Raw genomic sequence first — 12,815 nt, 5'->3', positions numbered from 1 at the left:
GTATGGTGATGTCAGTTCAGAACTGCCCATTACATGCATTGTTCAACTTTTTTTAAAAAAAGGAAGAATTGCCAGTACATACTTAGCATATCATATAATTTGCCTCTTAGTGGGACATGTATGAAATAGAACAGCTTTTCACAGCCTACTCAACCTGAATGGAAGCATTTGCTGATTGTAATAAGCGCAATCTAAACATGTTAGACTTTGTAGATGCCATGACTGATGAGCTTTGCAATTGGATTTGACATGAAACAAAACAAAAATGTTAATCCAAATGTGATGATTGAAATATCCACTTTCCAGATAATATTGTTGAACAGGGAGGAGGGGAAGAAAATTATGCACCTCCAGATGTTACTGAGCTGTCACTATCCTTCAGCATAGCCTGCAGCTACCTGGCCACTGAGAGTTGTAGTTTAGCAATATTTGAAGGGTAATATCTTCATTACATCTTGCAACATTCTTTTATATGTCACTGCATTATTAGATCTATCCTTTAACAGACTTGTTCCACGTTGGAGGGCAATATTCTTTGGATTATACTTCATCAAATTATCTTGTTTCTCAAAAATAAAAGCAGGATCTAGAGCATTTCAATAAACAAATGTACAAAGCTTTGTGATTAAAAATGACAATGGAAATATAGTGGCACAGATAAATTTTTAAAGCATTGATTTGAAAGCACAGCATTTGGTATTCGATTAACTGTGATTGCAAAGAAACAGCACAAATGCTTTCCACATCTTTGCTGACCTTCTCTTGTAAGATAAGGGGATTGTAAGTTCTAGGGATAGAACCTGTCCAGATTGGCTCTCTTTAGAAGATAAAATCACTGGGGTTTAGTAATGTTTTGTAATACTTAATTTAAATATTACTGGATAGAACCTCACAGTTTCAGCAATCTACAAACAGCAAATGTAATGCTACATGTTAGAAGCCCTATGTCACTGCAACCCATTGGAATTCAAAGCCAACTTTTACTCTCCAGAATGATCTCACTCAGAACAGTTTCTGGAGCTTGCGGGATATAGGGGATGGCAGGTGGCCAACGAGAAACCTTCTCTCCAATCAGCAGACCAAAGGCAAGAGGAATATAGAGGCTAAAACATTAGAGAGCACTGAGAATAATAGCTTTTGCTATGATTTCTTACACTATATATAGTCAGAAAAAATCTCAAGATGCTTCTGGAGCTCGTTGTTAATCCTCTACCTCTTTCCTTCCATTTCTCTCTCTCTCTCTCTCTCTCTCTCTCTCTCTCTCTCTGTCTCCCTTTCTCTGCTCAAAAAAGTTCTTCAGGTTTTTTGCACAAACTTATGGATTTCATGGGGAAAAATGCATGGTTCGGCTGTGTGACTGAATTTATCCTGTGTTTTTTAAAATACAAAATACTGCAGCTTCAGCTTTAAATAACAGAATAACAGTGCTTTGTTCATTAGAGAACAACAGTAAAAAGAAATGTAACAATTTTTATATTAGCAAAATTTGAGGTTGATTTTAGATTATTTTTCCTCATACTGGCTCTCTCACATTCTAGGGCAATGTCCAATTATTTTGAAGCCATTTTGGCTACTTTCTATAATACTTCCTAATAAAAAGAAATAGTAAGCTCAGGTTGGCCACTGTCTGGTTACGGAGCATTATTCATTTATTCTGCAGCTTTTACCCCTTTTGTAAAATTCTACTCCTTCGCAGGAAACATATGGCACAACGATACTAGCAATATGTATTGAAGAAATGGTATTCATTTCAAGATTATCTCAAAATAATTATTGATAATTTAGCCCACAATTTTCCTATGTTTTATTCCTTTTCCATATTTTCTCCCCCTTATGTTAAGAAATAACATTACTTTCTTTGAGAATGAATATGGTTATCTTTCACTACAACTCTCCTTCTTGTATAAGCTATTTTGCCTGCCATGCAGGAAAGTGAGTGTGTAAGATCAATTAGACTCTCAGTGAATCTATCACTGTACTCCTCAAGCTGACAAATGAAGAAGAAGAAGAAAAGGAGGAGGAAGAGGAGAAGAGCAGGGAAACATAATAATCAGGATAATTTTGTGTTTCCACATGAAGGCCTGTTTAAAATTCTTTTTTATTTTACTTATTTCGTCATTTTCTAAGCCCACCCACTTGCCAGCAACTCTTTCTGCCATTAAAGCATGGCTTTCAGTTTGTGAAGGCAAACTTTTGTTGCTTCTCAGAATGGTTTTGTCAAGGCTTAATGTAATCACTCTATCTGAAAAAAGAATTCCTCACTTCACAGACAGAGGAAGAAAGCATTCATAGTTAAAAATAAAACATCTTCAGATGTAGCCACATGAAATAAGACTTTTATTAGGACAATTAATAACCATATGAGATATAAAACCTTTAATATTCTGTTGATTTCTATTTATAAATGACACAATTGGCTGTTTAGAAAGTGGTTTAATAATATGCACAGTGCACCTTGTGGTGTATAATCAATAATTCTTAATGAAAATATGTTGAATCTGTAGTTGCCAACTTCCTTTACTCTCCAGTCACCACCATCATGTATCCTAACAAAGATCAAACTTAAAAAATAACTTGCATGAAACAGACTGGCTTTTGGTCAGCTATCTACCATGTGGGTAACATGCCAGGTGCCACTCTGTACACATTCTGATATTATTCTAAGCAGATCTTATCCATTATAAAAGAGTGAAACTAAGGGGGCTTCCAAATGGACGGCTTCAGGCAAAAAGTATTGTATAGCTATTCCATATTTCTCTCTTTAAAGAATTTTCTATGGAAACTAAAAAAGAAAGGAGAAGTACAGAAAAGATTACTAACAGTTGTTTGAATACCCCTAATCTTCTGTGAATATGGCAGGGATATTCTATAGTAAAAGCCTTACCTAGAAGCACCCTATACTGGGGAAGAATTATTTTTATGTTTGTTTTTATTATTCAGAAAAGCATTTTTTTTCATATGAGAAAATTTATTCTACTTGCAATTATTTGCAGCTGCCATGTGAAGATCAGATTATACTTCTGAAAGGTTGTTGCATGGAGATCATGTCCCTCAGAGCAGCAGTGCGTTATGACCCAGAGAGTGAGACCTTAACACTAAATGGAGAAATGGCAGTAACAAGAGGGCAGTTGAAAAATGGGGGCCTTGGTGTAGTATCAGATGCCATTTTTGACTTGGGTATGTCGCTATCATCATTCAACCTTGATGACACGGAAGTTGCTCTTCTTCAGTCTGTACTGCTGATGTCTTCAGGTGAGCATGAACATTTTTTAAATATATTCAGTTATCATCCTTAGCTATTAAGGATTCTGTAAACCTTCTAGAAATGTTCACAGAAACTCTTTCAGAACATACTTAATAAAACTTATATAACACTGTTAAAGTATCATTTACAATTTAATGCTGATTCCTGCAGCATTCAGGGAGAGGTATGGCAGATCTTCCTTGATGAGGTTGGATGTCCCCACAGAAACCTTTGCTGCTTCAAAGGCAGTGTTCCATTGGGGAACAAAGGGCCCATTTTTCCCATTTCAGCCCAAAACTCTGTGATCCCTGGTGTAGTTAATTTTCCTTCCATTGGTTTCAATGAAAGAGGAAGGAAATGGAACCACAGGGAAACAACCATTCAGAAACTGCACTTCCTTCTTAGAACATAAAAAACAACTATTTGTTAAATCCACAATTAAAAAAAAAACTATTACACATGGTTTTATAAACTTGTGTAGATATCATTGGCAGTCTATAATTTACAATTCTTATCATAGCAAACTTCGTTTTAGGATTTTTTTTTTCTGTCGCCACCCAGTGTCCCTAAAACCTTATATCGCTGAATGTATTTTGAGATGCCTAGGTTCTTTAGTGACATTAAGTTGTGTTTGAGCACATGAGTTTAACTGTATGTGAAGCTTAAAACCAACGTATGTGAGATTACTTGTAGTGAGGCAAATTATCCATCATTTTACTACAATTTCTCTATCTTATATGTGGCTTGCTGCTTAGCAAAGTCCAAATTCCTGTCTGCTAAGGAATTATACCATACCATACCATATATGGACCATAGACAAGCATTGTGGCGTCATTGTTGCCTTTGAGTAGCACGTAAAAGAATTCCTGTACAAAGCTTAGTGTGGTTTCTGTCATAGCTATGATAGACCAAATAGGTGTTAAGAATTTACTGTAAAACAACACTGTGAATTTTCCACAGTAGTGACCAAGGATGCATAAGTAAAATATTGGTTTTGCTTTTTTTCTCTTCTTTCTATATTTGTATAGGTTTTTATTGATAGAATTGTAAGGGCTTTAAGTGTTGTTTAGGTCTCAATATCTATTGCAAATCCAGAAGTAAGTGTAGTTTGATGGTTAGGTCATCTTCAGAATCTTCTCAGCCCTGAAACTCTCGGGTGGTTTGAAGTCAGTCGCAGTCTCTCAGCCTTATTTTATCCTTTTATTCTTTTCATAGGGCTCTGAGATGAACCATGCATATTGCTCTGAGCTCCTTGAAAAAAAAGAGTGGAATAAAAATAGGAAAGTCAAGAAGGGGATGTAGTTCACAGATCAGTTTAAATGGGAAGAATAAAAGCTTAGCCATGACTTGAGAGGCTAGGAACAAAGGTTAACTCTGGAGTATCTACCCTTGCCCCCAGGAAAACTGCTGTTCCAGAAATGTAGATGCCATTGAAAAAATAGAAAAGCACTTGTCTTGCAAGGGACTTTATTTGGTTGTCAGCCAATAGTTATAACCTGTTGTTTTTGCAATGAATACTGAGCAAAAGAAAGAATCCATAAGGGAAAAGGAATGTTCTGAGAGCTGGCAGCTCTCAAAAAGTTGGAAGTAATAATGTAATGAAGTCTTCAAAGGCACTGGGCCAGGACAACTTTCAGCATGTTTATTTCTGTCTTGAGGTTCTCTCTCTCTCTCTCTCTCTCTCTCTCTCTCTCTCTCTCTCTCTCACACACACACACACACACACACACACACACCAGTGGAGGCTTACTGCACTAGTTTTTTAGTTTTCTTTTTCTTTTTGTTTAAAAATCAGGATGAAACTCTACTACTTATATTTGCTACCAAATTTCAGCAGCATGATTGGGGGTAGGCAGGACGATCCAGAGGCTGTGGGGAAAAAAACTCTATACACTATATAGCTCACAAAATACGGTTTAATGCTATTGAAATATTGCAACAGCAAAGGTTGTTTCAGCTTCCCCAGAGTGAACTATTGTACTATGTTATCCGAGTTATGAGGATTGTGTAAAGAACATTTCATTATAAATTGCATTTCATTGACCACTGTCTTGGGGCATTCACAGGTCATTGAGTTTTACAGTGATTTCAACAGATCCCAACTTCTATCTAAACAGTCTAGTTTAATGATGCCCAGAGATTAGTCATCTACAGGGGTTGGAATTTAATTTTATCAAAATGGCTAGCACAACCAGGTAACTCAAATCTTGGATTTTTTTTTAATGTGTATATAATGCATGTGATGCAAATTTAAAAAGGCAGGGCTTCAGTCACCTGGTTGCGTGCACCATTTTGATGTTGTTGACCCCCACCCACAAATGTTCCTGCCAGAGATCATTTGTAATACACAAGAAAAATAGGCTTGCTTCTCCCATCAATAGTCCCTTTTCCCAAGCTAATAACTAATATCTCACAGGGATCATACAAAGATTCAAGTTGTGTAGCCTGGGGAAATGCAATGGGAGTCACTCTTGGTTCTATCTGCACTTTGCAAAATATACTTTTTAAGGTGAATTGAATGAAACCTTTTATTTTTTAAATAAATATCTAAATCTTATATTTACAGATCGCCCAGGTCTTGTCAGCGTTGAAAGAATAGAAAAGTGTCAAGAAAGTTTCCTCTTGGCGTTTGAACACTATATTAATTACAGAAAGCACCACATTGCACACTTTTGGCCAAAACTGCTGATGAAAGTGACAGATCTACGAATGATTGGAGCCTGCCATGCTAGCCGCTTCCTGCACATGAAGGTGGAATGCCCCACAGAACTCTTTCCTCCTTTGTTCTTGGAAGTGTTTGAGGATTAGAAAGACTGAAGAGATTCTTGGAAATTCTATAGCACTACTGGGTGTCATTTCATTCCATTGCCTAGTTTTCTTCTTCTTACTTTTGGTCCATTCCCATTTTGTTCCACCTCGTTTGGAGGATTATTTTTAATAGGCACGAATGAATGAAGATGTCCCTTCAATGCGGGTACTTGTCACAATTGCGTTTTTTTGTGTGTCCTTTACTCCTTTCGATGTGAATCCTTTGAGAGTTTGACCTCGAGAATTTTAAGTGTATTCACCAGCACTCAGGTGACCCATGCTTATACTCATTGTTTGGAGAGAGATGGATGAAATATAAATAAGTTGAGGTAGCAAGAAAATGGATAGATAATTCCTGCCATATTTTATACAGTATTAACTCACTTTCTGTATGTGAGTCTTCTGCTGAGGAATTCAGCACAGCCTAGCAAGTGTTAGTCTTGCTGAAGACCAAATGAAATCAGTTGCAGTTGTATACAAGCTGGTGTATAATTCAGCTGTATAGAGTTCACTGCAGTGTGCTCCCAGATAACCAGGTATAGCATTGCAACTTTAGCCATGCCTAATTTCACCTTGCCATACTTAAGAATAGGTATTTTTATCCAGCTGAAGCTTCCCACCACAATTATAATTACATCATCATTTTGAGGTTATTATGAGTATCTTAGAAATCTAATTACAGGTAGTCCTCACTTAACAACTGCCCTGTTTAGCAATGATTCGAAGTTACGACGGCACTGAAAAAGTAGCTTTGCGACCAATCCTCACACTTATGACTGTTGCAGCACCTCCACAGTCACATGATTAAGGTTTGGGTGCTTCACAACCGGCGGGTGTTTACAACCATTGCAGCACCCCACAGTCACGTGATCGCCATTTGCGTACTTTACAGCTGGTTTTCAACAAGCAGAGTCAATGGAGAAGCCAGCAGTAAAATTGCAAGTCACAGTCATGTGATGTCTCATTTAACAACTGCAGATGATTCACTTGACAACCGCAGTGGGAGTGACGTCACATGATGCTTCACTTAACCGCCTTGCCTGTCCCAACTGTGGTCGTTTAGTGAGGATTACCTGTATTTGTCTGACTGCATCTTTTATAGAACCTTTGACACCTTTAAAAAAAGCTCCAGAATGCAGGCAGTCTTTTTTTTTCCAAGTGAACATTGCTTCTCATTTCCTCAGTCCAAAAACGAAACTGGCCAGGAAGGGAATAAATAAATTTAAAACTTCCACAGAGCCAAGGCCCTTAATCTGTTTTCTTTTTAATGGTAATTTGGATGCATTAGAGGCGTCATTGGCTGTATTTCTCACACTTCCCAGAAATTATTTTAATAAGAAACTGAGTCAGTAGCAAGATACACTACTACTATAGTCAGTTATGCTGGCCCCTTGCCACTTATATGCTTTAAAATATTAACATGATAATGTCTTTAAGAGATTCCCTGTTTCCCTCCATTCTGTCTGTTTTAGTGCATGCAGTTCCTAAACCATAAAACATCTGTGCAAGGAATTCCTCCCATTTTACCTCTCTCTCTCTCTTATTTTCCAGCTCAACAAAAATTAATATCAGGTGTCTGTAATAGACCTTTCCACTCTGTTTTGTATATTCATACATCCTTTTTCTACCTGTATACAGTTACCCTTCCAGTGACTCTAAATCAGTAACCTGGATCCCGGGATTTGTGAGTCTCATTTTATACAGCCAAAGGATATGGGCCTTTAGTTTTTTGTGAACAGTAATTGCCACAAAGTGCCATGTGCTATGACATGGAAACCTGTTTCAAGAAAAAAGAATTGAACAGAATGTAAATGGTTAGATACACTCAGGCTTTTGGATCCTATTCCAGATGAATAGCTGAAATTCTAGATTCAGAGTCACTTTGTCCTCTTCAGAAATGTTTGCACTCAGGTAGACTGTCACTGTGGACAAAATTAGAACTGTAATATTCTTTTCAGCCATGCTTAATTCCATTGGCAGTGGAAGTCTTTTCAGTCTATATGCACCAAATAGCCAGAGTCCAGTGCAGAGTTAGGTATATTGTATTTAAGTTATTTTCAGTGGCTTAAATACACTTGATTTACAATCTACAAATAGTAGTCTTTGTCAGTAAATGTGAAACCATGCCAGTAAAATTTTCAGTCTGTATGAATTGGATGGGGGAGATGCTTCTTAAATATAAATGACATGCTGACTTCGGTGTTTTAGCTTTTACAAAACGAAATTCCACATTCCACATTGCTTTCTGTAAAACATTTGTAGTTCTACAGCAGCATAAATTAAGATGTCATTGAGTTTGCCTTATCAAGGAATTTTTTTCCTGAAAGTTATTTTCTCTTGGATTATATCCTCTATGGGGCTTCACTTGCATTATGTTCCTTTGATAAACTAGATGTGCCTACAGAATAGGCGTAGAAGATTATTGTCATTGGAGAGACTGTTACAGACTTTGCAGTTTCTTACCTTTTACAAATTTCTGATGACATAAGCATTTACACAATTTCAGAGTTGATTACTAGCTTGAGATCTCTCAAAATGATTATCCAAAAACACAGTTGAATCCACTTGGGAAATCTTTCCAAAATGGTCACATTTAAATCTGCCCAGACAAAATATATGTGAAGAACATTGGAGGCAATCAGCTTATTTGGTAAGAAAAGAAATGAAGATGTACTATATCCTATGATTTTTTTCTCTCTCTTCAATTCAACCTACCCAGAATTCAGAGGTGTCCACAGGATTGGAGGCTTTCATCAAAATGATGACAGCATTGCACTATTGCATTGCAAACTTTGTTCTTTTCCTACATGTGTGCTTTGTCATGACATATGAGCAAAAGGGGTGGAGCTTATAATGGAATGCTGCTTCATCGTTTGACCTCCCTCACAGAAGCTTTTGCTGCAATCAGGCCTGTTAGATGCGTTGTGAATGCAATTCCCAAAATTACTAATCAACATGCCAGAAGCTCACCAAGTTGCAGAAGTATAGAGTGGTACTGGGGGTGGGGGGAGATATATCTCATTTCCCTATGCCATTTTTATTATTTAAATATCCATCTCTTATTTACCTTGTTAAGAAAAATACAAGAGTATACATATCTATTATTAACTTAATAAGTAGCATTATACGGTAGCTGATTTAGATCACAGTACAAGCAGAAGTAATTTCTAAAATCTTCCTAGTGTTGCTATTCTTCTTCCCTTTCTCAAATATAAATGTCTATGTTAATGTTTACTTCGATGTAAACCTGTCCAAGATCGTAACCTAAAAGAGAAAGGGGCATCTACACATGTTATGTGTAAGTCTCTAGAATACCTCACTTAACTGTTGGCCTTAAGTCCCTCCAGAACTCTTGAGATTTTCTTCAAAGTAAAGTAATAATTGGAATCTAGAGGGTTTTTTCCCCAAAGAACTCCAAGGTTTTCCTTTGCTGAAGAAGACAAGGAAATAATCTTGGACCCAATTTGTTGGGTCCAATAGGTGTGATACTCCACAGCTACATCTACTGCTGCCTTTACCTTGAGCAGTGAGGAATCTCCCTATTGCTATGGAACAGTTCCCATTCTAGAAGAGTAGAGCTCTAACAAATCAAGAACACAATAAATGTTATGTTTTGGATTTGCATTAGTTCTTTGTGATAAGATATTCTAAAACTAAGCCCCCATTTAAACAAAAGAATTGGTTTGTATTTGGTTTTCAATATGCTTTATGCTATTCAGACAACAGTCCATTGGTATGGGTTTCCAATGTTCGTCCATCAAAACTCAAGAGCCACATTTTCATGTGTTGAAGTTTGATCTCTCAAACTCAATGGATATCCTGACCTCAGGATTCCAGTTGCTCTTGGTTTTTTGTTTTTGTTTTATGTGTAAGTCTGTAGATGTTACAATGGTTTCCATTTTTATTTACACCAGAGAAACAGAGATATTATTTTAAATTGTTAGAGTCTGATCTCTCAGGTTTCTTTTAAACAAATAAAATAGTCCTAATCCTGCAAGCACTGGTATAAGATTTTAAGAAACTTCTGGCAGCATCTTCAGCTATAGATTTCATAATGATTACTAGGAGTGGTAAGTTCTGCACCAATTTATTCTCTGTGGGGAGGCTTTTTGGCTGACTACAAGACATCTGAATTTTTGACTATGCAGCTTTAATTCTGATTGTTTATGGTATCCCATGCTATTCAGGTTTGTTTTCTGCTGTAGTTATAGTATCAAGTGGATCATTTCTACAAAATATCATGATTTTTCTTTTTAAAAATAATTATTATCTTTAATAAGCCATGCTCTAAATTATAAGTATTTAAGCTGCCCTGGGTTTAATGTTGCAGTTGAGTTCCATAGTGTTTTTAAACTGGGAGGGAAGACAGTGATGAACTTTACAATGAAATAACCATTTTTAAAGCAACCATTTTAAAAGCAACAACACTGTGCCAAAATATAGGTGTCAGAATTAGACATTGAACATTTCTGATTTATCTTTGTATTAAATAATTTACCGCGGTAGAGTTAAAAAGACAAAACAAAGTCAAAAGAAAGATGGATGATTTGTAGAAGGCAATCTGCCCATACTGCTCTATAGACCACAAGAAAAGCATATTATTGTTAGTGATATATTTTATGCTGTGGAACCTTAAAATGTTGATGTCACATTGACATGCTCCATAAATTGTCAGTAACATCACTTATGGTTTTTAAGTCTTATGGTTTTTCAAATGCAGCCAATGTTTTTTGTAGAACTAGGCCTGTATTTCCTCTGTTAGCAATTAGAATCAAAACTGGTGAAGACTCATTCAGTTCTTGCCTTAACAAAAAGCAAGTGGGGTCCATAGGATTTAAAAAAAAAAATGAGATGAATAAAGCCAGGAACATCTGACTTTATTTCTCAGCTGTACTATTGACTTACAGGGTAACCTTGGGCAAGTCACTATCAGCCATTTCTGCCAGAATAAGTTTCTGCCTCATTTTGATAGTTAAGATAAATGTTGATAACATTGTACACTCATTCATGATCAACTAAGAAATATTTCTTTGCTTGCCTTTTTGCAGCTTTGAAATAGCAAGACATACAGGAGACGTTATGCTATCTCCTGTTGTAATTTTCTGCTAATAGTTTGATTTATCAGATCTTTCCTTTTGATATTACAATGATATGACCCTTGAATAAAATTTTACAGAGACATGATATCCTAGAGAGTAGGGGTTTATTTTCCACAGACACAAACAAAAAGCAAACAGATTTGTTTTAAAATAAATTATGGTTCTTTTTTAAAAACACACATAAATACAAACAGATTGTCATAATTTTAAAAAGGTTTGGCCTTTCTCACAAAGTTTTTACCGTGTTGTATAAATGCTATCAAATGCAAGGAGTCTGCCTTGCTTCTGTGTATTAATCCCCATTCAACTATGTTGCCTTCAGAAGCAGTATTGTGCAGGTAAAAAGCTGTTTGTGACTATCTATTTTGCACAGTTTAACTTTATGAAGCTAATCGTTATTTATGCACAAGACAATCAAATGTAAATCTACATCCATGCAGATGAAATTGATGTAAATTACTGAGCACAGTGTAAAACATTAAAAAGACACTTTAATTTTGCAACTGAAATTATGAAAGTGAGAAATAAGATCATACCACCATGGCATGAAAAAATAACATTTAATTTTTTAGACTATTTTTTCCTTATGTCAATTCTTTTAGAATTCCTCAAAATGACTTTTTGTTTCTTTTCGTAATATTAAGGTGGATGCTGCTGAGCTTTGGATTTGGCCTTCTTATGGTTTGGATTCATTCAGACTAAGTTTGAAAGTACACAGATTTATTAGAAAGGCTGAAGATTCTGGGATAAAATTTAAGTGTTTTGTTTGTTTTGTTCTGTTTATTTTCTTTTTCCTTTCAAACAGTGTTAAATATATACTAGATGGGTAATATTTTTTTCAGCCTAAAAACTATATTAAATATGTGATCATAAATGTTTTAAACTACCTGAAGAGAAATTTGTATATTTGGGAAGAGAATATAATTTTTACATAGCTTTTGTATGCAGATATTAATATGTAATTATGATATAGTGAGCATAGATTATTGTGTAAGCTTGAATTCTAAAAACAAACATCTTACAACTGATCGGTGTTGGTGTCTCTATTACTTGTCATTGAATGTCTCTCCAGGCTGTTGCATTTTAATATTATGATGGACCAGTGCTTAAGGATATATCCTTGAAGAGAGGGCTTCAAATTTCCCTTGTCCTTAGGACTCCAATAGACGTAAAGTATATCTTTGCTGCCATCTGGAGGTCACCCAGGCTGTGCAGCCCAGATCTTGTGGTCCTAATTTCCAAGAGCAGCCAATAGTGGCCCAATATATTTTGCTTCAGGTAGAAAAGGAAATGCAACATACAACATAGTAATCCTGAGCTCATTCACGTTCATTCCTGTAGTGCTAGGACATGTTTTAGAGTTGAACTGATCCTCTTGCTGCAGGAGTCTGGGCAACAGCCATAGAGACTCCTGCTAAAAATTTAGCAGTCTACATTGTAATGAGTTCAAAGTCTTCATCAATGATAAAAGCCATTAAAACTACATCTGTCTGAAGAAGATATTCTAAATAATTATTTTATCTTGCTCCCCAAAATTGAACAAGCTGAAATTATTTGAAATTAATGCCACAATACATACAGTACCTCTACAACACACGTTAATGATATAACGGAACAGTCCCAAATATTTTCACTCCAAGTAGCTAGGATATTCCTGAGATAAC

At 36.0% G+C, this 12,815-nt stretch overlaps 1 protein-coding gene across 5 annotated transcripts in view; it reads left to right on the top strand.

The window, feature by feature from the left end:
- Nucleotides 1-12,173, top strand: part of THRB (thyroid hormone receptor beta) — a 194,683-nt gene extending 182,510 nt beyond the window's left edge. For all 5 annotated transcript variants that reach the window (XM_025173584.2, XM_088150801.1, XM_088150802.1 and 2 more), the window contains 2 exons: nucleotides 2,994-3,252; nucleotides 5,811-12,173. In XM_025173584.2, coding sequence (XP_025029352.1) covers nucleotides 2,994-3,252; nucleotides 5,811-6,052 — 501 coding nt within the window. In that variant the 3' untranslated portion in view covers nucleotides 6,053-12,173. The remainder of the gene's footprint in view (nucleotides 1-2,993; nucleotides 3,253-5,810) is intronic.
- The last annotated feature ends 642 nt before the right edge of the window (nucleotides 12,174-12,815 follow it).

Source organism: Python bivittatus, unplaced genomic scaffold (genome assembly GCF_059951505.1).
Source record: "Python bivittatus isolate LINGU-HERP-01145 unplaced genomic scaffold, Pbiv_v1 ctg000610_np1212, whole genome shotgun sequence".
NCBI classification, from domain to species: domain Eukaryota; kingdom Metazoa; phylum Chordata; class Lepidosauria; order Squamata; family Pythonidae; genus Python; species Python bivittatus.
Note: the sequence above shows the minus strand (reverse complement) of the source record. Positions and strands in the feature narration are given on the sequence as shown.